This window comes from Pseudonaja textilis, chromosome 1, assembly GCF_049901715.1.
Source record: "Pseudonaja textilis isolate UNSWEBS1 chromosome 1, rPseTex1.2, whole genome shotgun sequence".
Taxonomy (NCBI): Eukaryota; Metazoa; Chordata; class Lepidosauria; order Squamata; family Elapidae; genus Pseudonaja; species Pseudonaja textilis.
In genome coordinates this window covers 282167482-282192396 of record NC_141990.1, presented here as the reverse complement: position 1 = coordinate 282192396, position 24915 = coordinate 282167482, and the positions used below count along the sequence as shown (strand labels likewise).

The following is a 24915-nucleotide window of genomic DNA, read 5'->3' as shown; positions in this document are numbered from 1 at the left end:
AAACACGTGCCATAATGAATAATCTTTATTTATGTGTGTTCTTCTGAAGAAAAAATATATTTAATATATTTCTGTGCTGCTTTCCATAGTTCTCTCTAAAGACTTAGATTTGTCTTCTTTAACTTCAACGAACCATATGTATTTCTAATCTTATGGCCGTAAGATATATTTTTCTTTGATTTCCATTTAAGCAGGAATAATTTGTTTTGAAAAATTACTGAAACTGTTTTCCCTCAATATGAAAAGGATGCCACAACACATGAAGTATTCAGCAGAAATTAACCTTGTAGAACTTTGTAACAAAGAAAATGGGCGTTGGTCTTACCTGACACACCATTTCTAGTCGAGCTGTGAGGATCATCCAGAGAGTGGGAGGTGCTCCAGTCTGCATCTGGAGCTTAATTACTGAGGAACGCTCCGCCCTCTGTCACGTGGTCCCTTGTAGCATTCCCCAGTTTATGCGAAGTCGAGAGAGGAGGAAAGTCGTCTAACTCTCATCTAACTAGTCTTAAGGTATCATTGGCTGAAACAAGGTTCCCCCAGATGGAAAAAAATAAAAAGGGTGGGGCTGGATGATCCTCGCAGCTCGACTAGAAATGGCGTGTCAGGTAAGACCAACGCCCATTCTCCCTTGAGCTGCTCGGATCATCCAGAGTGGGACATACCAAAGCTTGGCTGTCCTACGGGAGGGAATCCGTCTGGAGTGGAAGCTCCCCTGGGTCCTCGATGACTCACTGGAGGACTCGTCTGCCAAACGAAGCCTCCGCTGACGCAAAGATGTCAATCTAATAGTGCCTAATGAAAGGGGAGGGGGAAGCCCAGGTGGCGGCCCGACAAATGTCTGAAATTGGAGCCTGGGTAGCCCAGGCCACAGAGGTGGCCGCACTTCTGGTGGAATGTGCAGTGACCCCGCTGGGAACTGGCAAGGCCTGAGACGAATAAGCCTTGGTGATGGTGGCTCTGATCCATTGCCCGATGGTGGAAGGGGACACCTTGTGGCCTAATGACTTGGGCTGGAAGGAGAGAAATAAGGACTCGGACCTTCTAAAGGGTTGCGTGCGATTAATGTATATGCGGAGGGCCCGCCTCACATCTAGGGTGTGCCATCGTTTCTCCCTTTCCCGCGAAGGATTGGGACAAAAGTTCGGGAGTGTTAGCTCCTGAGCCCTGTGGAAGGCTGAATTGACCTTGGGCAAGAAGGTCGGGTCGGGGCGTAGGACCATCCGATCGGAGTGGAAGATACAAAGGTCCTTTCTCACCAAAAGGGCAGCAATCTCCAAAATTCGGCGAGCCAAGGTAATTGCCACCAGGAACACTACCTTAAAGGTCAAAGTTTGGAGAGAGGATTCTCTAATAGGCTCGAAAGGAGGTTTAGTTAGGGCTACTAGGACCTTGTTAAGGTCCCAAGTGGGCTACCGGTGCACGACAGGGAGACGGAGGTTAGTGGCTCCCCTGAGGAAGGCCCTGATACGGGGATGGTGAGAAAGGGGACCCAGATTGTCGCGGAGACGACGGTCGAGAGGGCCGCTACCTGGCGTCTCAAGGTGCTAGGTGAAAGACCTTTTTTGAGCCCATCCTGGAGGAAGTTCAAAATCTGGGCCACCGAAGGCGAGAGCGGGTTGACCATGGAGGAATGGCACCACCTGCAGAAACTGACCCAGGTAGCATTGTATATTCTATTGGTTGAAGGCCGTCTGGCAGCCAGGATAGTGTTAATGACCTGGTCAGATAAATTCTCCTTCTTCAACTTTTCCCGCTCAACCTCCAAACGGTTAGTTGGAGCCATTGGGGCGCCGGATGTTGAATGGGCCCCTGGGACAGGGAGATCCTGTCCGGAGGGATTCTCCATGGAGGAGACACCAATAGGTCGCAGAGATCCGCAAACCACGGCCGTCTGGCCAATAGGGAGCCACTAGAATCAGTTCTGCCTTCTCCTGGATCAGTTTCTGAATGACTCTGGGAAGTAGAGCTAACGGGGGGAAGGCGTACAGGAGTCTCGGGGGCCACGGACAGTGAAGTGCGTTGTGATTCTTGGCCCCGGGGGAAGGAAATCTGGAGAAGACCCGAGGGAGCTGGGTGTTGCGGGGGGATGCAAAGAGATCCACTGACGGGAGGCCGAAGATCATGGTCGCCTCCCTGAAAAGGGATGGGTGGATGCGCCACTCGGACTGGTCCACGGTGGCCCTGCTCAACCAGTCCACTCGGGTGTTTGAGGCCCCCGAAATGTGTTCTGCTTTGATCGAGAGGAGGTGACGCTCTGCCCAACGACAGAGTCTTTCGGCCTCTCTCATCAACCGGATAGACTGGGTCCCGCCTTGCCTGTTGACATGGGCCTTGGCGGTAACGTTGTCCGTGAGAATAAGGACGTGCCACCCGTGTACCTGAGGCAGGAAGTGGTGCAGGGCCAGGTGGATGGCGTGGAGCTCCAGCCAGTTTATGCTGCAGGCCCGCTCTGCTTGGGACCATTTGCCCTGTGTTGTAAGGGACTGGATGTGAGCGCCCCAGCCGTTCAGGCTGGCGTCTGTGGTGATGATGAGACGCTGAGGATCTTTGAAGAGATGACCCCTGTTGATGGCAGGCTTGGTCCACCAGAGGAGAGACGAGAGGACCTTTGGAGGTACCTCTATGGTGGATTTTGAGTTGCTTCTGCCGGACCTTTGAAACGGGAGCAGGAGCCACTGCAGGGACCTGGTATGAAGACGGGCCCAAGGAATAATAGAGATGCATGAAACCATTTTCCCCAGTAATTTAGACAATTCTAATAAAGAAGCCCTCTTTGATCGTAGAATAACCTGAATAGAATTTCGAATACTCTGGAGCCTTTCCGGAGAAAGGAACACTTTTCCCTGCACCGTGTCAATAATGGCCCCCAAGTGGGCAATTCGGGTAGAAGGGACCAGTTGGCTCTTTTTTTGGTTGACCAGAAACCCATGGCCCTGGAGAGCAGAGAGGGTGGTCTTGGTGTCCAGCTCTGCTTGTGATTGTGAATGGAACAGGATGAGGATGTCATCCAGATAGCAGTGGAGCCAGACCAGGTAGTCCCTTAAGCGAGCCGCCAAGGCCACAAGGATCTTAGTGAAAACTCTAGGAGCGGAAGCTAACCCAAAGGGAAGGGCCACATACTGGAAATGATGGTGATTGTAACAGAATCTAAGGAATTTAGAGTGGGAAGGCCGAATTGGGATGTGGAGGTATGCCTCTGAGAGGTCTATAGAAGAGAGCCAATCTCCTTTCCTGGTGCCTTGCAAGATGGATTGAAGGGTGTGCATTTTGAATTTGCGGAGGGTTAGGAAGCAATTGAGTCGTTTGAGATCCAGGATAGCCCTCCATCCCCCCGAGGACTTGGGAACCACGAAGAGGTGGGAATAGAAGCCCTGGTCTCGTTGAGAGGGGGTAACTGGCTGGATGGCCTGGATGGAGAGTAAATGGTGGATGGCAGAATCCATCAAGTTGCGTTTGGAGGGGTCCCTAGAGGGAGGAGATGACATGAAAAACTCGGGAGGTTGAGAGTTGAACTCCAGAGCAAGCCCAAACTTAATGGAATCCCTGACCCATTTATCGGAGGTGGTGGAGTCCCATAGGTCGGCGAAATGTCTCAGCCGACCACCAATGGGGGGAAAAAGACAGGATTTATTTGGACCGCCGGAAGGGTCTCCCCCCGGAACCCCTGAAGGGACGCTTAAACCCTCTGCCCCTCCTATTTCGATCGCTCGAGTCGTAACGATCCTGGGGATATGGTGTTCTATACGAAGGAGGCCTCGGGTATCTGGGAGGGAAGGGTGACTGGTAGAAGGACCAGGAGGACCCTCTTCGAAAGGGCTGAGGGGTTCGGGAGTCTGGCCTCCGAAAAAGAGAAGGAAGGAATTTCTTCTTTCCCCTAGTTTCGGCCAACAGGGGGTCCAGGGCTGGACCAAAAAGCTTCTCCCCCTTAATGGGGGCGGAGGCCAGTTTGACCTTATTTTTCACGTCTGCCTGCCATGGTTTGAGCCAGAGCAGACGGCGGGCAGTGACCTGAGACGCTAGTGCCCGGGAGGAGAATTTGACAGAATGGTATGTGGCGTCAGCTGAAAACTCTGCTGCTGCTGTGATTTTCGCTATGTCCTGAAGCGCCCTTGTGTTGGATGGAGGTATATGTGACTTCAGTTGACGGAGCCACTGGATAGAGGACCTGGTGAAGAAGGAGGCTGCGGTGGCCGATCTAATGGCCCAGGCTTCGGCTAGATGAGCCCGACGCAAGGGTTTGAGGGCCTCCAGGGGGTCACTCGGGGAGGAGGATGAGGCGAGACCAACAATGGGCTCGTCCACCTCCGGGGTATTGAGGAGGGAGCAAAAACTTGGTTCGGGGTTAAACAACCTCTTATCCTGAGTGGTTGGGGCAGGAGGAGCCCCCGTAAAGCCCAGTTGGTTAGAAACCAGATCGTGGAAAATGGGGGGGGGCTGGAATCACATCCTCGGCAACCACGGGCTGCCTGAACATGGCGTCCTCTGGGTCCTCCCTAGAGGAGGGGGGGGCAGAGGGGAGTTGAGTGGCCAGGCCAGAGGTGTTCTTGGCCCTGAACAGGATGGACAAGGAAGGCTGATCGGGGGTAAGGCCCTCATCTTCCGACAGCTCTGCTTCCATTGGGTCTAAATCCGAAAGAGGTTCCCCATGGAAGGTGGATCCCCATTCAAGGTCCTCCTCCTCCTCCCTGTATTGGTCTAAAATTTCCATTCCCTCTTCCGGTTCCCTTTCTGGAAGAGGGCTGGCCCCCCGGGAGGGTACCTGACCAGGAGCGGGGTCCAGGGAGGGCGTGGACCTGGTTGGCACAGGCTCTTGTACAGGAGCCGTCTGAGGGAGGCCTGGTCCGGCCATCTGCTGCATGCCTTGAGCTATCCCTTGTCGAATAGCCTGCTCCATCCAAACTCATGTACTCAGGCATCTCGATCATGGGCGGGTCTTCCTGTCTTAGGCCAGCGGCCGTGGGAGTGAAGGTGGCTTCGGGTATCCGGCTGGTTGCTGGTCCAGGGGTGTGAGACTCCTGGGATGAGCTGTGCCTGGAGAGAGGGGAACAAACTGGAGGGGGTGCCTGGAAGTAGAAGGGGCGGCTGGGAGTGTTGGTTGAGTCACCCTAGAGCGCCTATCGAACTCCCTCTCTAGTGCCTTATGGCGCCTTAAGGCATCCCTTTGAGAGGCCTTAGAAGCCTCCTGGGAGGTTTCCTTAGCCTGTCTGCGCACATGATGGGACTTAGATTTTGCCTTCAAAGAATGGCGGGTGTTGGGGTTGTCATCTGCCATTGTGAAACAATAGATGAATCAATATGAATATATATATATATATATATATATATATATATATATATATATATATATATATATGTATACAGGCGGTTGGCACGCCTAGGATACGACCTGGGTAAGGCCGGGTATCCAGAAACTGGCCCGCGCCCCCTTTTGGAATTTGTAAGGAATAATCTGAAAAATATGACCAAAAATATTGAACTGTCACAGTTATAGACTTCTAATGTACAAACTTTATCCCAACAGGATATGGATCCAGGAAAAAACACACTGCAGAGGCAGTAATGGGAGGCTATGTCTCTCTAAGCAAATCTGAGAGAGAATAAATGCCAATTGAATGAGATTGGATCACCAATGTAAAAAAATATGAAGATATTCTGTATTAAGGTGACTAAATAACAACCTAGCAGTTGTGGTAGAAAGAAGAAAGACAATTAGTCAAATAAATGCCAGAAATAACAGGCCTCAGGCAGCTTGCCCCCCCCCCAGGGAGGGAGTGGCTGCACTTACTTCCCCGCCCTGAGCTCTGCTGCGGGAGCCAACACTTTTACACCAGTAAATACAATGTAAAAATAAGGTTTCTTCCCTTTTGAGGAGAGAGGGAGATAGAGAGGCCCTACTAGGCCTGGAAGCCTGAGGCTAGGGCCAGCAGATCGTCGCAGCAATAGGAGGCCTACAAAATGGCGCCCGGCCACGAGGCGGCGCCCAAAATGGCGGCCGCCTGGAGATCGATGCAAAAAAATGAAGCGGGCTGCTCAGGGTGGATGCGTCCTGCAAGCCACGAGGGCGAGGACGCTAAAATTGCCTCTACCTGGGCGATTGGCGTTAATGGGGGGAAAACCAGCAATAAAAGGATCTGGACCGTTAGAACGGTACAAGTACGACAAGGCAGGAACGGAGAAGAGAAAAAAACGGCAGGGGGGGTTAGCGCTAAGCGCTGCTAAGCCGCCCGCACAGCCCCCTGGGGGTGAAAACGCACATCCCTGGGTCCCAAGGCACCCTCAGATGCGCAGAGGCAAGAAAGAAACAAACTGAAATTCAAACCTGAAATTATTACTATTATCCTGCTTGAATCAGCCAAGAGTGGAAGCACAGTCAAAAAACACACAGCCTAATTCTGCGAAGGCTGAGCATAAACTGGGGAACTCTACAAGGGACCACGTGACAGAGAGCGGAGCGTTCCTCAGTAATTAAGCTCAGCCTACACAGATGCAGACTGGAGCACCTCCCACTCTCTGGATGATCCGAGCAGCTCAAGGGAGAATATCTCTTGCATCACCACTGACAATATTGTTCTTTACAGAAATAAATACCATTACATTCTGATCAGGTGTAAAGCTTAATACTGTTTCTCACAAACCATTTATAGAAACAGGACAAACATAAAGTAATGGACCATTACTGCATAAGGGGGAAAAAAAACGGTCAGTTTAACAACCCCTGGAAAAGGCGAAACAGATTTAAAGGATGGTGATCATTTTTGAGCATGGAGTTGATGAACGTGTGTGTGTGGAAATGAAGGTACAAGTTTAGTAAAGAGGGAAGGCAAAATAACCAAATTGGAAAGGACCTTGGAGGTCTTTTAGTTCAACCCCCTGCTCAGACTCGAAACTCTATGCCATGTCAGACAAATGGTTGTCCTATTTCTTCTTAAAAACTTCCAGTACTGGAGTATTCACAAGTTCTGGAGGCAAGCTGTTCCACTGATTAATGGTTCTATCATAAAAATTCTCCTTAGTTTTAGGTTGCTTTTCTCTGATTAGTTTCTTGCTTCTTGTCCTGCCCTTCAGGTGCTTTGGAGAATAGCTTGTCTCCCTTCTCCTTTGTGGCAGCCCCTGGGATATTGGAACACTGCTATCATGTCACCATAATTCTTCTTTTTATTAAACTAGACATACCCAATTCCAGTAATTGTTCTTTTCGGCCTCCAGTCTCCTAATCATCTTTGTTGCTCTTCTCTGTACCCTTGCTAGAGTCTCAACATCTTTTTTACATCGTGGCAACCAAAATGGAACGAAGTATTCCCAGTGTGGTCTTACCAAGGCATTATAAAGCAGTATTAACACAGCACATGATCTTGATTCTATCCTTCTGTTAATGCAGCCTAGGACTGCATTGGCTGTTTTCTCAGCTGCAGCACAATGCTGGCTCATATTTAAGTGATTGTCCACCAGGACTCCAAGATCAGAGCAGAGTAGAGTAAATTTAAAATAAATGACTTGGGATGTAACTGAAGTGAATGCTGGAAGGTGTGTTTTCAAGATCAGCATGAAACTGACAGGAATATTTTAAAGAATAATACTGAAATGTTACTATTCAAGGAGAAGGACATAAAAAAGAAAAGTTGCATGCTTCAAGAATCTTGGCAATGGTTAAATATGGTAAAACATGGATTGGAGCAGGTTATTTAATGTGTGTGTGAAGATTGTATCTATGTCTGATACACATATAGGAAGAATGGTGGTACTGTTCCCTCTACCCAAGGAAATAAGAGAAAATATAAAAACTGTTGGGAGTTTATTAAGTATACTTAAGGTGCTGGGCAGCATTCTGATCAAAAGAGTTGACAGTGAACAAACTTTGGAGAGTACAGGCCAGATGTTTGCTCCTTTGCACATATATGAATGTGAAAAAGAAAACCTATTGTATATCTCCTAATTTAGAGCAAGGATATGACAAAATGAATGGGTTTGAATTGTGGAATGTTTGCATGAGGTAGTTTTACATTTACTCAGCGAAGACTTTCAAATAACAGCTCATTCCATTCCAGTTTGAAGGGTAAGGGTGGAAAAGGGATGTGGTCCTTTTTGAAAAAGCCTGCACAGGTAAAATTTTCTTTGTAAGACTGAAACTTAATTTAAGTTACAAATGTGTCTGACATGAGTAGATTCATTTTCCATTGTGTGGGTTTTAAAACGTTCCAAAAATACTCACACTGTATATAGGTTAGTAAACATGAAACTGGGAGAAAGCAATGACAGATTGGATCTGGGCTTCCAGAGTGTGGAGCCAAAAAATTTAATGAAATTTCTAAAAAAGTACCGTACGAAAGTTAAAAATACATCCATTTTTAGTTGTGATACTCCCATTGTTGCAAAATATCACATATCTCATTGACCACCAATCTATCAGGCCAAAACAAACCACGAAGGAAACTACCATTTTATATCGCAAAGCCTCTTCTTTACAATCTATGATTACTTTCTTAGTTGCTGCAAATTGAGTTATCCTCCTCCTCCTTGGAGCACAATGTCCCAATGAATTTAACTTTCCTTTTAACTGACTCGGGATTTTCCCTCTAGTAGCTGGATGTTCTCATCTAAATTACATAGGAGAGGCAAGAATGAAGAGGCAGAATGGAACTTTTCTATAATATGGGCCATTAAGTTTTGTTTTCTCCCCTGCAGACTATCCTCAGAGGATTCAATTAACTTTTCTTGATCAGGGTCCAAGGCTTAAATTTTATGTGCTTTACAGACGGTCAGAAACCAGTATTTAAATAATTTTGCACAAAACGTTACAAGTATAACATAAATACTGTTAATTAGAACCAAAATATTTTGTTCAATATACAATGTAAAATCAAACTACAAACCAAAAATAAAATAAGTGTTAAAGTTCTTTCTATATGCTAAACTGTTAATTATTAACTATTACTGTTACTATTAAATACTTTTAAACATAACACACAAGCAAATAAACTAGCTACTAATGGAATTAAGAGCAGTAGAGATTTGTGACAACAGGGACATACTCCTTTTAGCTACATCCTCAGATGCCCATTTTACAGCTGTAATGAAATCACAAGATGAAAGTAACAATTATTACATTAATTGGGAACATTTCACCATCAGAATGCCTTAAAGCAAACATTTGATCTTATTGAAAATTACATTTGGCAGGTGACATTATCCACAAACTATGGAAAATTGAAACAATCCAGTTCATTGGTGAGTCTAGGAAAAATTAAGTTGCCCATACTCATAATGCTACACATCTAGTCAGAATCATGTACAAAATGTAACTGAATGGGCAAAACTCACTGAACTTGAAGGAAATTGAAATTAGCGAATGCATATTTATTCTGAAGAACTCCAACTGAGTTCAAGGAATTTCCCATTTAGTTTATTAAATGTTTGGTCTAATGTTCCACAATCATGAAGTTATCAGAATATATAAATAGTGGCCAAATCAGCAATATTGCCAAACCCCTCCCCATTTAAAATTGAAAAAAGCAGCAATTGGAACCCAAAAATTTCTTAATAAAGTCTCTCTGATTTCAGCAACTCTAAAAATAGTGGAGTTGGCTGGCATTTTACAGATGCAACAGTATAAAACAATAATTTTGTTTCCTCACTGTTATACCATACAATAAGCTCATATTTCAGTGTTTACATGTGGGTCATGTTTGTTTCTTTTGCTCCCAGGGTCTTTTTATCTAGTACATTTCTCAGAGTTCCACGGTAAACCAAGGGATCCCTTGGGATCTGCTAAAGGGGAGAGACTGCTCAGGAGCAATCCTACCAAGCATTTGGGCTGCCTCTATTGTCCAGAGTTTCACCAGATGCCAAACAAACTGTCCTTCAATTGTTGGGAAATTTTAGTCTTATCTCAGTCTTCAGAGAAGGATGTCTTGTCACAAAAGAAAAAAATAAGGAAAAGGTTTATTATCCAAGTAGAAAGGAATCAGGTTGACTTCTCATCTACTCTTTGTTTTTACAAACATGATTGTACAGTATACCCATATACAATAATATACAACTACAAATTCTATCTTTTTAGGTCAAATTTTATACATAGGTGTCAAGCTTAGGTGGGGGAAAACAAGTTTTAGCAGTACCTTTGATACTTAGATAATGAATTAATTGCTAAGTTTGGAAACTAAGAGACCATGAGTTCTAGTCCCACTTTAGGTCCAAAGCCAACTGGGAGACGTTGGGCCAATCACTCCCTCTCTCTCAGCGTTCAGAAGCAGACAGGCAATGGCAAAGCACTTCTGAAATCTTGCTATGAAAACTGCAAGGACATATGTCATTAGAAGTGAAGACTGACTTGAAGGCACCCCCGTCCCAAAAAACCTTTGAAATGAAAGGAAATTAGTACAGTAACAACCACGATTTGTGCTTGTACCTGAATTTTAATCTACTGGGTTCCATGAGGTTCAGTCTCCCCAAAATTAGTACATTACAGGATTACAGCCTAATACTAGATTTTTCTTATATAAATCCTTCTGAGCAAAACTCAGCTTTTCTTAATACCATACATTAGTATAATCAGATTAATTTTCCAATAGTCAGACTTGACTTGGATCATTTGCTTTGTCTAAGGGAAAAATGAAATTTCCTTTCCTCATTTTAAACCTGCATAAATTTCATCAGATGTTCTCCAGTTTAAGTACTAAACCAAATGAGAAAATATACTTCCCATTTGCATTTTCTAAAGTATAGTTCTCATGGTTTTATATACAACTCCAAAACTCCTGATTCTGTTTTAAAACCTGTTTTGTATCATTTCCATTCTTTGTCTCTGCCCTTTATCAGTGGGGATGGAAAGATTCCTCGTGTTGTGACTTTGGTGCTGAAATGCAAAGTATTAAACATATTGTGCTTCTAGGAGGCTTGCAGTAAGCTTGAAAAAAATCCAAAGTTTTTTTGGGAGGAGATATAAGCAGGTGGGGGAGAGTTATAGTGCCCCTGCTGTTGGTTGTATCAGGGTAGATGCACCATCAAGTGACAAAATTTTCATCACATGACAGATGGAGTGCTAATCAGAACTTCTGGCATAGGACATAAACCCCTTCCTTTAGCACTGTCATAATGTCAAATAGTCATAGGTTGAGAATTATCTGTATTTTATGAATATTAACCAATCTTCCCTTATCCACTGCATTTCAGAATTAGGGCCAAATAAATTCCATATCTGGATGCAGCTCAATCCTCATATAACTTTATGTGTGTACTGTAATTTATGTAATTATATTTGCATATGTAATTTATGTAATTATTATATTTAAAATACAAATATCTATTAAATACTGTATATTCCAACATAAAACTAGTTTATTTTACTCTGAAGCTGTACAATAAATTGTATCTTATAACACTACTAGTTTATTCCACAGATGACTAAAAATAGCAAGCTGTATTCACTAGGCCGGTTTTGCACTATTGGAAAACATTTATAATTACATACAGAATTTCCTGAAATACCTCATAAAATACTCTGCATCTTACTCTCTAGTGTTCAGAAAAATTGCAGTCACCAGGAACATAAGAGGAAGAAATGCCAACATATGTAGATCGGCTTTGTGCAAGGACAAAATCACAATTAAGTTTCTGAATACCAAAAAAATGCAACCAATCTGCATTTCAGTAAAGCATCTGAAGTACATGATGAGGTGTGAATCACCACACAGAGCAGAAAAAGATGAGGAATAGTGAATTATCTACAACATTTCCAGTGGAAGATTTAACTAGTTAGAAAGTCTTGCAGCAATCAACTATGTGACATTTTACGGCTAGAAACATCAACTATGTGACATTTTACGGCTAGAAACCAAAGGGAAGGAAGTAGGAGGATGTTGATGAAATGTGTGAATGTTAAGAAGAGAGTATTGCTTAAATATAAAAGAATGTAGATATGCTGAATGAACTCAGTAACCTTTCCATCTCAAAGAATACCAGTCTAAATAAATATTGCAAGTAAAAAATCAGATTACTTGAGTACTGCCATAGCTCCTCAGAAAGAACATGACTCCGCATATGACTCCTGACCTTAAAGGAAAGATTAGCAAAAAAAGGTTTTGCTCCATATTTTCAGCAAATCTATTGATCCTTCTATTCTAAAGGTAAATTATTGGGGAAACAATTACTCCTCCTTTCAAATAAATATAGTAATTGAATACTTTTTCATATCTGATTTAAGACTAATCATTCTTGAGCACAAGAAAGAGAAGAAAACAAACTGGATATCAGAACAAACTAGAAATTGCCAAGAGAAGTGAAGCCATGGCCAAGAAAGACAGAAATTTTAGCAAGAAACTTAATGAAGAGTTTCAGATAAGTTAATGAATCAATGTTACAACACAGAGGATGGAAACAGGTATGGAAAAATGAGGAAAGTCTTCCAAATATATCTGAATTCAAAAGCTTTATTGCCAGAATTATTGTCGCTAAGTGATGTGGTCATGTGATGTTGCACTTTAAACTTGGATCACTTAGTAATGGCAATCCTGCTCCCAATTGCCATTGTAATCTGAGGACTATACGTAATGACTTTTGGTGTCTACATGGGTACTTCTATATGGTTTTCTTAGCATCAATGCAGAAGTGATTTACTCTACCCTTTTTTCAGTTTTTTAATCCACAGTCCTGAGATTTCCTAGTACAGACCAACTCATCTTTTCTAAAATGCCGCCACCTACTGAACATATAAAGGCTACTCAATTAATGTGTCCAATGCATGAGTAGCAAACTAGACTAAAATGATATCCATCAACATTTTCAAAGTTGAGTTATAACCACATTTGAGAAACCACATTTCTCAACTTATTTCCTGGTTTTATCTTTAAAGCTCTCTTTAAAACACAAGGTAACAGGTTGCTATGGGAACATTGGTTCTACAACTGCTCTAATGACAATAACAAAGACAATTTCTGAGTATTTTCAATTCATAAATACTATAATGATGCTTCCAGTCATATAGAACTGCTAATGTGAAAGAAAACAAACTCCAATTTGAAAGAGACTTCTGGCCCTAAATACTTGATATTACACCAAAAAAAGCTAACACAAATAAGCAATCCATATTAAATAATTATTTACACTAAGGCACCATTATATACTCTGGACAAGATAGAAGCTTCATACAAAGTTTGTGCTCAGTATCAAATCTATACAGTTTATCCAGAGCTACATACATCTGGAATTTTCCCCAAGAAGTGAAGACAAGGCTTATATTTATTAAATAAAACTATGGCCGTTCTCTATAAACATCACTGTTTTCTATTAATTTTCAGAAATAATTAAAGGCTTTTCAAATTTACAGATTATTTTCTCCTTGAATTAAAGACAATTCAAGAATGCAAAATCAACACAAAATCAAACTTTGCCCAGAAATTTATCTTAAAATATTATTTTAATTAAAAACGTAAATATAAAGCTGTCATGCTGCAAAGCAACAGCACTGTCTACCCTCAAGTGCTTTTTCAAAAAGCACCATTGGGCTCACCATGACGTGGATGACTGAGAATCTCCATAGCCAGCACTGTCTACCACATTTATTTGCAGGAATACCTTTGGCCCCACAAAGGTCCCACTGGGATGGAAAACAGCACCCTGGACAGGAAGCTTTTCTTTGAACTGGATATTTTATGACTGGCTATGCCCATTATGGGAAAAAAAAAAATCCAAATGTGCTTCCTGGCCACAAATGATACCTATCCCTATTTATCAAAATCCACTTTCTTTCCTCCATGTCAGGGGTGCCAAACTCGCATCGTCACGGCGGCATCATGTGATGCATCGGGACTTTTCCCCCCTTCGCTAAATTGGGCAAGGGTGGGGACAGCATGTGACGCACCTGACCCGCGGGCCACAAGTTTGACACCCCTGCTCTATATCCTCATTCAAACTTAATTTTTTTTCTCCTAAAATCCTTCCAGGATTTTTGGAGAAAATCCTTTCAGTTTTATTGTTAGTAATGAAAGGCTGCTGCAGGATTATGGAATGATAGAAAATAGAAGGAAATTCCCAACTTGCTGAGCTAAAGATTAATTTGCAAAAGATGTAGAAGAAAATGCCTCATCTGAGAAGGAAAAGAAATAGAGACTTTTTTTTTTTTTTGCAGCGCATGAGTCATTTTTTAAAATTCCCTGATCCAACCAGGAAGAAACTTGCTCTGTACAAGTGAGAACACAGTTTGGTTGCTGTAGCAGCCAACTAAACATTGAGCAATTGAGTTTGTTCTTTTCTAAGAATTTAGCAGAGTCTTTCCAATATTGCAAAAAGGTGCAGAAGAGTATCTGCTTCCTTATATAAAAGTGTTCTTTATGAAAACTTCTGAAAATGAGTGGATAAGTTCTCCCAAACTGGCACTCTGTGTTAGCTATCCCTCTTCATATTAGTGCATTCTGTTTTTATCACATAGACAAAGGGTGTCAAACTTGTGGCCCGCGGGCCAGATGTATCACACACTGGCCACACCCTCCCAGTTTTAGCGGAGGAAAAAAAAGCCGTGATACATCACGTGACATGATGCCGCGAGTTTGACACCCCTGACATAGACCCAAGGCTCTGCAGCTTCTGCCTGTCCCTTTTCTTGCAGCTAAACTCATTCCTGGTATCGGAGCCCTTCTAAGAAGGGAACAAGAAACTGAAGGACAGAAATTTCTATTCCCCTCTGCTCACTTAACAGAACAACAGAACAGAATAACACAGTTGGAAGACACTTTATAAGTCTTCTAGACCAAGCCTCTGCTCAGGCAGCAAACCCTACACCATTTCAGACAAATGAGCATCCAATCTCTTCTTAAAAACCTCATGTGTTCTTTGTACCTCAAACACATTCTCTCTACTTCAAAAGCCACCTGTGCCAGCAGCAGAACAGAGTGACGAAATGTATTTTTCCAGTTTGCCCTATCTTTTGCTCCCCAACAGAGAGCTGCCATTTTCCTTGACTACCAGTCTGTGAAACCACAAGGAAGGCATTTAAGTTTATCCAAGCCGGGGGGTGGGGGGGAGAATAAATGCCTTCTTTTCTTTAATCTCCTTTTCTCAATAAGCTACTGCTACATTGGCAGGAGTTTCATTAGGCTCAGTAAAAAATCTTGTTCCCCCCGAAGGTATTTAATTTTGTAAATTTTGTAAATTGCTTTTATTAATTGCATACCAAAAAGAAAGAAAAAATAGATGAAGTTATTAAGAAAAAAAGGCAAAAGCATGTAAACATACACTCATGGATATGTGTACATATTCAAAACCTCTACATAAGCATTTCAATAATGTTTTCATTTTGGGAAATTTCATTACCATCATCCATAGCTAATTTATATCATGGACCCATCATTGGAGCCATCCATTTAGCCTTCCAGTGTTGAAAATAAAGCCTTTTAATTATCAGTAGGCCAGAAAATCCATTTTTATTGTCCATCCAACAGGAATATACTTCAAAAAATATGAAACTTTGAGAATATCTCATGTCACAACTGATTTAATGCATATAACATCTTCCTTCCAAAAAGAAACAATTATAACAGATCGTTCAAGCATGTGAAATTAATGATGTATTAATCTCACTGCACTTCCAACAACATGGCAGTTTACCCAAGCCATTTCTATATAAGCTCAAAAGAACCCTACAAATCCAAAATAATATTTCTTGTGGAATTAGATAGAATCCAAGACCTAGGTACCAATTCAGTAACTTGCTTAAGATTCTGCTATGAGCAGGAAAACAGTGACATGACACAGCTAAATTGGTCTTTTGAAGACAGGCAGTACACAGAACTAAAGGACCATGTATTTGTCTGATTCAGAATTTAAAATCTATAGAGCAGGGGTGTCAAACTTAATTTCATTGAGGGCTGCATCAGAGCTGTAATTGACCTTGTGACACTGGGTGGGCATGGCTGGCTTGACGCCAGCCACAGGGAGTGGCAGACCGGGTGGGTGTGGCCATCTGGGTGGATATGGCCAGCTTGACACTACTGCCCAAACTGCTGGCATGTTTCCTCTTTGCACTGGGTAGACTGAGCTGAAGCCACACTGGCCCGATGTTTCCTCTTTGCAATGGGTACAAATATGATCTGGCAACATTATTTTCCTCTCGTATTCCCATATGAAGTTTCAATCACATCCTGAACCTATGTGTAAGATAGCCTCGAGCCATCCTTAGCTATACCAGTGTTAATGTAGTGTTTTCCCATAAAGCATGAATAAAATTGCAAGATTGGTAAAATTTGTTATTTTTAGTCAGGTTAACCCATAGTGGGTTTGATTCAAAGAGCAGAACAAAATTACTGACCATGTCAGATTGATAGGCTCATGCTTCCTCCCCTTTGCTCCCTGATCAGCCTATCAGTCATCATTCTGCTGTTGTTTCCCTAAAAAACTGGATGTAACAACACAATGCTGATAAATTCTCGGAATTGCACAAAAGGATTACACTGCTTAATCAGCAGTATGACAATTGGTTTCATTTATGGCCTTTATTGGTTTAGAAGTTTGAAAATATGAAACAGTAACCCATTCCCCTCACATTGATGTAACAGAATGGAGGAATCTCAAGCTAAGAATGCTTTTGCACCTTCAATCTATTTTGTGTGTTGTATTCTCTTTTTTTCGGGGGAAGAGGTGGGTTCACTCTGTGATACAATGGGAACTGTAGGAGAAAGGAAACAGGAGGAAGCCTAAACATGGAGAGTTCTACAGCTGGACCTGCCCCATTCCTGCTGCAGCATCATGATTGCCGGATGTTTTCCCAACTGCTGGTCATGAGCAGGAGGAGGAGAGCAAAGCCAGAGGAATCAACCAACCACTTTATTTAATGCTGGGTTTGCAAAATCAGGATAACATCAATTAGCAGTGAGTCAAAACAGATGCAATAGAGGCAGGAGAGGAATCAGCAACAGGAAACACAGATTTCTTTAATTCAGTCATGATGATGATTTTAAATAATATGCTACTAAATTTAAGTCTCACAAGGTGGCAACATCTGGCTAAAACCTTGTCCAGTCTCAGAAATAAACAGTATCATTCTCATTAGTACCTGGATGGAAGACTTCCAAGGAATATCAGGGCTCTAGACTAAATTGGGTATCTATCTATCTATCTATCTATCTATCTATCTATCTATCTATCTATCTATCTATCTTTGTGTATGTGTGTGTATGTATAATATATGGTGTAAATATAATCACATAATAAATAGCTTAATGGATCACACACATCCCCCAATTCTGGAATCATCATCAAGAAATTAGATGGACATGAACTCAAATTGTAGGGAGATTTGACCTTACCAGACTAAACAAGGCCAGGACCAATCACTACAAAAGTCTATCTGAACAGCAAGAGGAAAAAGCAAGTAAAGATCAATTCAAAACTTCCTTTAATGCTTGAAACTCCCAATCCTGAAAGAGCCACTACCTTACAGTCCAGTGTAATAATACCCAGAAAGCTATTTAGCTAGATTTTTTTCTTCTGCACCACGAAGAGTCACTACCAGCTGTCTCAAGGAAGGAATCTCTGAAATTGTTGGATTTTTCTTTCTAAAAACATTATTTATCATAATGTTTATTCATATTTATTATTTATCATAAAGTATTACTTGCAAACTGCTTTGAAGATGTTGAACAACAGGCTATTAAAATGTTTAGAACCAAAAAAATTAAGTGTAAAATAGATGAACAAAAGACTAGCTGTTCATGTGAGCTAGTGAGATAAAAGTGAATAGCTTTTACTTTTATTTTAGAGTACCCAATGAAAAAGAAAAAAAGAAAGATGGGGGAAACAACTGCATTCAGAGTAATACAAAACATGAAAGAAAAGCAGTCTTAAGAGTAAGAAGTCTCAATTCCAGCACATTTGTCTCCCCTGTGAGGGTGTTATAAAGTTTTCAGCCAATATTCCTTTCACATTGCAGCTTTACTCACCTTGTTAACAGAACTGTTGCTTAGACCAGAGGTCCCCAAACTTGGCAACTTTAAGACTTGTGGACTTCAACTCCCAGAAATCTTAAAGGTCTTAAAGTTGCCAAGTTTGGGGACCCCTGGCTTAGACAGTCCATTTCTCATTAAAGGCCTACATATTAGGATTTGAATGTTCTCTTGAGAAATATGGCAATAGCGTCTTGGTATATTTTTCTACATTTTTAAAAAATGAATTTAACTCTGAAACTGTTTATCAGAGCAGCATATACAGCATATGTGGAGATGCATAATGCCCTAATTAGAAAAAGAATATTTGCTTATTATATTTATATCACACCCCAACATGCAGGACAGTATAACAGCACATATATGAGTGTCTAAACTGTTATCACCCAGCAGGGGCAAAGGCAAATTGGAGGGAATGTTATTAAATCTCCTGTCTAGAGCCATGGATAGTAGAACACTATATCAAGCCAATGAGAACACTCTCCTATCCAGTCTTTACTGTTATTAAACTATAGTAGATAGGAAATATAAAAGGTTTAGTACAAAAGTTGCATTTATGATTACTCCTTTTTTAATAAATCTAGGTCAGGCATTCATTTCTTTATCTCTCAATCTGGTCTCAAACTCTAGTATCAGCAAGATGAATTGCAAGAAAAGATACTTAGTGTGACACTGGAGGAAGATAAACAGGGAATCAGACTCGACACAAAAGTCCATATTTGGGCCTGATTATAGCCATAAGATACAAAATTTTGCCACACTGTTTTCACCAGCAACCCTATTTAAGGTGAACCATACTTTGCTGGGAGGGGACAGATCCCAGGGACATCTAAAAGGCCGTTGTGAGTATTCATGCTATCTGGTGGACAAAACTGCTCATATTCTATCAGTTGGGCTCCAATTGGGTAGGTCCAGATGAATTGCTTGGTGTTATTGATGTTATCTGGAGGAGCTTGATTCTCTGAGTCCTGAGGAGCTGGTCCTCTGAACTGTGTGAGATCCAGGTCTCTCCTGGATTGTCAAGATAGCTTGTGGTTAGATCCTTGTAATAGTGTCAGCAACTCGAAGAGAAGGCATTTTCTCTCCATCTGTGAAGCAGCCAGTAATGTGCCTCTTTCTCAAGAGATTATCATTGAACCCTTCCATTCTGGACAGTTATTGTCCCATATCTAACTTTCCCTTTATGGGGAAGGTTACTGAGAAAAAAGTTAGACAGCAGTTGCATAGGGACTTGGAGGAAGTATATTATCTAGACCTGTTTCAGTTAGATTTCAGACCAGGGTTAGTACATTATTGAGAGATTATTGAGTCATGCTTGCTGATAACATTTGACAGAACCAGGACGAGAGTGATGTATTCATTTTTGTGCTCCTTCTTTTTACACACACACGCGCACACACACAAAACTGAGCATAAAATACCAGCCATTATTATAAGTTCCCAAGCATGTTATGAGGAAAAAAACTATTCCCTGGTTTGGGGAAAAATATATCCTCCTAAAAGAGTTTCTCTTTTCTCTACTTAATTTCTACTTTAAGCAATGAAGTGTAGATGTAGATATTTAAAACAACACACACAATTTCTTAAAACAAATAGTACTTACAGTTTTAGATGAAGGATTCCGAAGGGTTGTCTTGGCAACATTGAGGCCATCAATCACAACATCAAAAGGGGGATGTTCATTCATAAATCTTTGAAAACTTTCTAATTCCTAAAACCAGAGTTTATAAGGTAAATAAAAATAATATATCTTATAATAATATATTGTATAGTAATCTCCTATAATAGAATTATGTAGAATAGCCTCTAGACAAGATGGGTAGCACATACATTCAATAAATAAATAAATATTCCCAAATTAGAAATATGATTGACACATGAAATATTTTCCATATACAAGTTGTACAAAATGTAACTTACAAAAACAATAAATGTTTGTCACAAATATTTAGGGTAGAATTATCACTAATATAACATGCAATTTTGGTTTTTTTAAAAAAATAAAGAAAAATGTTGATACTGATATACAAGCTAGTTAGAATATGCCATCAATTGATTCACTTCTAATTAAATTTATGGAATCAGGTTTTACTGTTATGGGCAGCTAGGGCAGCCAAGGTATAGTCTCTTCTTCTATAGCCATGGTTTTTAATTTAGGCATATCCTGGAGGTAATGGAGCAATTTGTAATTGATTGTTAGTCAAAGATTCAATTTGGTTCTGCCACTGCCCAGAGGTTTGTGTAAAACAATTTGAGTCCGGGGTTTTTTGTGGGGGTAATGACATTATTTAAGACTGAGAAAAGGGGTTATTGGGTCCAACAATTTAAGAACCACTGCAGTATAGAAGGAAAAATCAATTGTCCAAACAAACGCACAGGAGAAAAGGTGAAAGAAACTTCATACAGCTTACAGGCAGGAAGAATTACAGGCCATGATTATGGAAGAAAAAAATCGGGTCTAGCATTTTGGGCCTATGCCTAGTATCCATCCTGTTTCTTAACCTTGAGAATTTTAGGATGTGTGGAGTTTCAGAATTCTCCAGCCAGCCTGAGTAGACTTGCTAGCTGAGGGGAATCCTGGAAGTCCAAATATTTTAAAGTACAGGTTTACAACAGTTCATTTACTGACCATTCAAAGTTACAATGGCACTGGAAAAAGTGACTTATGACCGCTTTTCACACAACTGTTGCAGCATCCCCATAGTCGTCTGACCAAAATGCTTGGCAACATGATATTATCACCTTTTGCAACCTTCTGACAGGCAAAGTCAATGGGAAAGCCAGATTCACTTAATAACCACATTACTTAAGACTGCAGTGATTCACTTAACAACCATGGCAAGAAAGGTCATAAAATTAAGCAAAACCCACATAATAACTGTCTTACTCAGCCACATAAATTTTGTGTTCAATTATGGTCATGCCCAGGACTATCTGGCATAGATTTTGCATTAAACAGTTGCAAGAAACTGTTAAAACTCTGCAAGACATTCACAAGGTATTTTATGAAGTACCACGCCTTAAAGTACTAAGGCAATTATATTTTCTGGAAGGTTCAGTGCAAGTGCACACATTTCCACTAGAGTCATCTCTACAGCAGCTGTGCATAAACACACATATGTAGAAATAACCTGAAAAAGCTTCTGAAGTAGCAAGCATTCCAGTGCTTTTAGAACAGAGTTTAACAATTCCCTTTTTTAACCTTTGCATTTATTTACTATCTTATATATTTGATTTTGTTTTGTTTTTTTATTCACATCTCCTCTTTTAAGTTTTTATGAGAAATCTTGATCTAACTTCATTTCAGAAATTTTCCACTGAATCCCTAAGCTTGACTTCCAAATTTGTCGTTATTTTAGCTTCAACTCCAGCACATTCTCTTCCCACATTTCTCTCTGCATAAAGGCTTTCTTTTCCAATACTTATTTGCTAACTGGAGATTGCCTGTTTACATTTTTCACATTCTTTTTACATTTTTTATATTCTTACCCTGGGAATATCTAGCTACTAATAAATCCCTGATAGGAATAAAACTGAATGGAATTGCAACCAATTTTCTCCCAACTAGAAAAATGGGTGTTCCTGGAATGGGCAAGGATGCATTGTAAGGGGAAGAGGGAAAGATTCTCATAACAAACACACAATCCAGGTTTCCCATATATAAGAGCCAGTCTTCTCAAAACAAACATTTTGTCTACAGAAAAATCACGTTCCTAAAAATACGCCAAACAACACGTGCGCTTTCAGATAGAACTAATTACAAAGCCAGAGTGATATCTTTGTCATCAAGCTGAAATATGTCTTCAAAATTAGACGGTATAAAATGAAAAGGAAAAGATCTCAGTGTTGGTGAGATAAACAACCAGAGTATCTGAGGTGGCTAGAGACAACAGGAGCTTCCATTCCTTTAAATGGCTCTGCCATGGTAGTGAGTTTGACGTTGATCCTTCCATTTCCTAGTTCTCAAACCTGCTCCTGAGAAGAGGCAGGCATCCGGAGCACGTGTGGGCAATCTCCAATTCTAGTTGAGTTTACTTTATAGTCATTGCACTTCGTACAACGAAATTAAATGCAATCTTCAGTGTACATTATAATTATAAAAATAAAACACAAACACCCATCCTTCAAATTCTGTGCAATTGAATTGAAAACCCAATTGTCAGCTTTTTGCCTAATATGGCTTCCAAAGCTGACACGGATATTGCATTAATATTGCACTATACAGTAGAATATTGTTACTGCCTTCTGGTAGAAGCTGTTTCTCAACTTATTTGTCCTTCTTTTTATTATCCTGTACAGTTTGCCAGATGGCAATCGTTTAAAAAAAAAGGGTGGCAGGATGAGATGGTTCTTTAAGAATCTATCTATCCGTGTGAGATTTCAAAGAACCCCTCTATTCAGTGGTTCTTTGGTTTCTGATGGGGTAGTTGCTTCCACTCTCCTGAAGACATGTATAACTCACAATGCCGCCATTGGAAGTCACTAAGGAACTTTTGGTTTTGATTAGGATTGGGATTTACAAAATTATCCAAAACATTATAACGTTTAAAATATTAAAGAAGACCTTTAAAAAGGGGGGCAGAAATTAGTAGTCACAATATTAGCAATAAAATCTGCTTCTAAGGATAGACTATGTCTAAAGGAGATTAATAAAGGAATGATAAATGTGTATCAAATCTTGCTTGATGCAGAAATAGTAGAACCAAAAATACTGAATAAAAAAGTATGGATTACAAGACAGAAAAGGCATTTAAAGTGGAAATACAAGTGATAGGCCAAGAGAATAACCCAGATAAGGACTCCGCTGAATATATAAAAGAAGCTGGTTAAAGTTTTAAAGATGAAAGGTAATGGATAAACCCAGGGAATGGATAATGTCTTTTTATTGAATTTACAAAAAAGGCTTGTTAAAGTCTCAAATAAGCCTTTGTGATGGGACAAACAAGAATTGAAAAGAATCCTATGACAATATTTGAACAAATTAAATATTAAGATTTTCAGAAGTAAAAGGAAGAAATATAAATTGGTTTATTTGATCAAGTTTAAAATAAGACTTTTTTTTATCAATACTGGCAACCTTTTGCAGATCTTTTGCAAAGACCATGATTGAAAAACTGATGTCTCATGGATGGCATATAGGAAGCAGAGATATAGGTTTGTGACATTATAAGGAGTGAAGAACTACCAAATTAGTTTGCGCTTGTGATGAAGATTGGAAGTCATTTCTTTATATCTTTATTTTCTTTTTATTTACTCGTTCTTTCTTTTCTTTAATTTTTCTTTCCTTGCCTTTTTTTTTCTTTTTTTGAGTTTGTGTTAGTATTACTGCAATTAAAATAAAAAATCTGATCTGTGTTGTGAGGTTTTTGAGATAAGGAGAAGCATTTAAATCAAGTCTATATTTTTAACGTGTTAACAATCCCTGACCATAAGTGTCTTTGATGAGAAACTTTGCCAACAAATGACTTTATTTCAAAAACCTTCCTTTCTCTGCAAGTTTAGTTATTTTTCTGGATTACTGTTTCTACCAATTTGCTCTGAATGGATAGAGACCTCCTGATCAGTTTTTGTGGCATGACAAGTACTTTTCTTACAAAGAACTGGGTAATGTTTTATTTACATTCTAACAGAGCAAAATACCCTTACATAAATCTAATACTAATAACACTTTCAAAAAGTGCATACAATTTGATGACTGTGGTTTGTCAGAATAAACAAATGAAACCAAGTTGCATATTTCTTTCCTAGGCAAATTTCTCCTATACCAATTCTTTTGCAAGTAGCCTGGAAAAATTGGTTGAGCATATACTGAAAATATCAAGGGGAATTCTAGCAATTGTCTTATTTCTCTGTAGAGTGGAGACAATAGGGGTTTTGTTACTCCAGCAGCAACCATATCTAAAAGGGCTCTGATTGAATAATATTTTTGGATTCACCATTGGAGCACTTATTAGCTTGCAGTTAGGTTTTTCACATTTTGTAGATTTCTGACCTCCTAAAGTGACAAACGAATCTGTATGATTCCTTAACTAGTTCTGGTAGAACGGAGGTAAATTCTGACCTGTGCTGTATCTTTGCATATGAAATCCATCAAGCTTCACAAAGCCAGAACTTTGTAATAATCCATTCCCTACTTTGTTTGGAAAAATCAATATGCAGGTTGTCCACAGGAGTGCCCAACTCCCAGGCCGTGGACCACTATTGGGCTGTGGCCTATTTGAAACCGGGCTGCTGGAGAGATGGGCAAAAGCACATGCGTGAAGCTCCACTTGTGAGAGCGGAGGGCGCTTGTGTTCACGAAACTCCAATCATGCAAATGGAGCTTCGCCTGCAAGCGCCCTCTGCTCATATGAGTGGAGCTTTGAGCAGAGCACAAGCACTGTCTGCTTAAGCAACCCCCCTTGTGGGAGTGGAGCTTTGCGCATGAGCACAAAAGTTTGCACAAGGAGAGCTTCACAAGCACTCTCCGCTGATGCACAAAGCTCCATTTATGCAAGTGGAAGACATGCACACCCATCACTTGCACGCTGTGTGCACCTGCGCCTGCCACTCACACACACCTGCACCGGGCTGGGCCACCAAGCTGGAAAGGTTGGGGACCAATAGTTTAACAAATCTATGCAGAAGCTCCACAAAATCTACATCCCACTCTCCAAGAATTATAACATACATACGGTTTATAGCATTGTTTTTTTCAATGAACCAAGATCAGTATTGATGAAGGAGACCACCTGGGTTATGGTCATGTTTTCTTGAACTCTGTGGTTGAATTTGATGTTGGGTTTTACTATAGGGTAGTGATGGCGAACCTTTTTGTTGTGGTGTGCCAATAACACACGCCGGCACCCACAATGCAATGCGCCCTGCTCCGCCTTGCGCATGCATGTGCAACACCCCCACCCCACCCCCTTACCTGCACTGCGCATGCCTCACACCTGATTTTCGGGCTGTTTGAGGCCGTTTTCGCCCTCCTGGAGGCTTG

At 40.9% G+C, this 24915-nt stretch overlaps 1 protein-coding gene across 4 annotated transcripts in view; it reads right to left on the bottom strand.

Moving 5' to 3' along the window:
• PRORP (protein only RNase P catalytic subunit) overlaps positions 1-24915 on the bottom strand; it is a 48286-nt gene that overhangs the window by 9687 nt on the left and 13684 nt on the right. For all 4 annotated transcript variants that reach the window (XM_087921902.1, XM_087921901.1, XM_087921903.1 and 1 more), the window contains exon 5: positions 19537-19644. In XM_087921902.1, coding sequence (XP_087778028.1) covers positions 19537-19644 — 108 coding nt within the window. The remainder of the gene's footprint in view (positions 1-19536; positions 19645-24915) is intronic.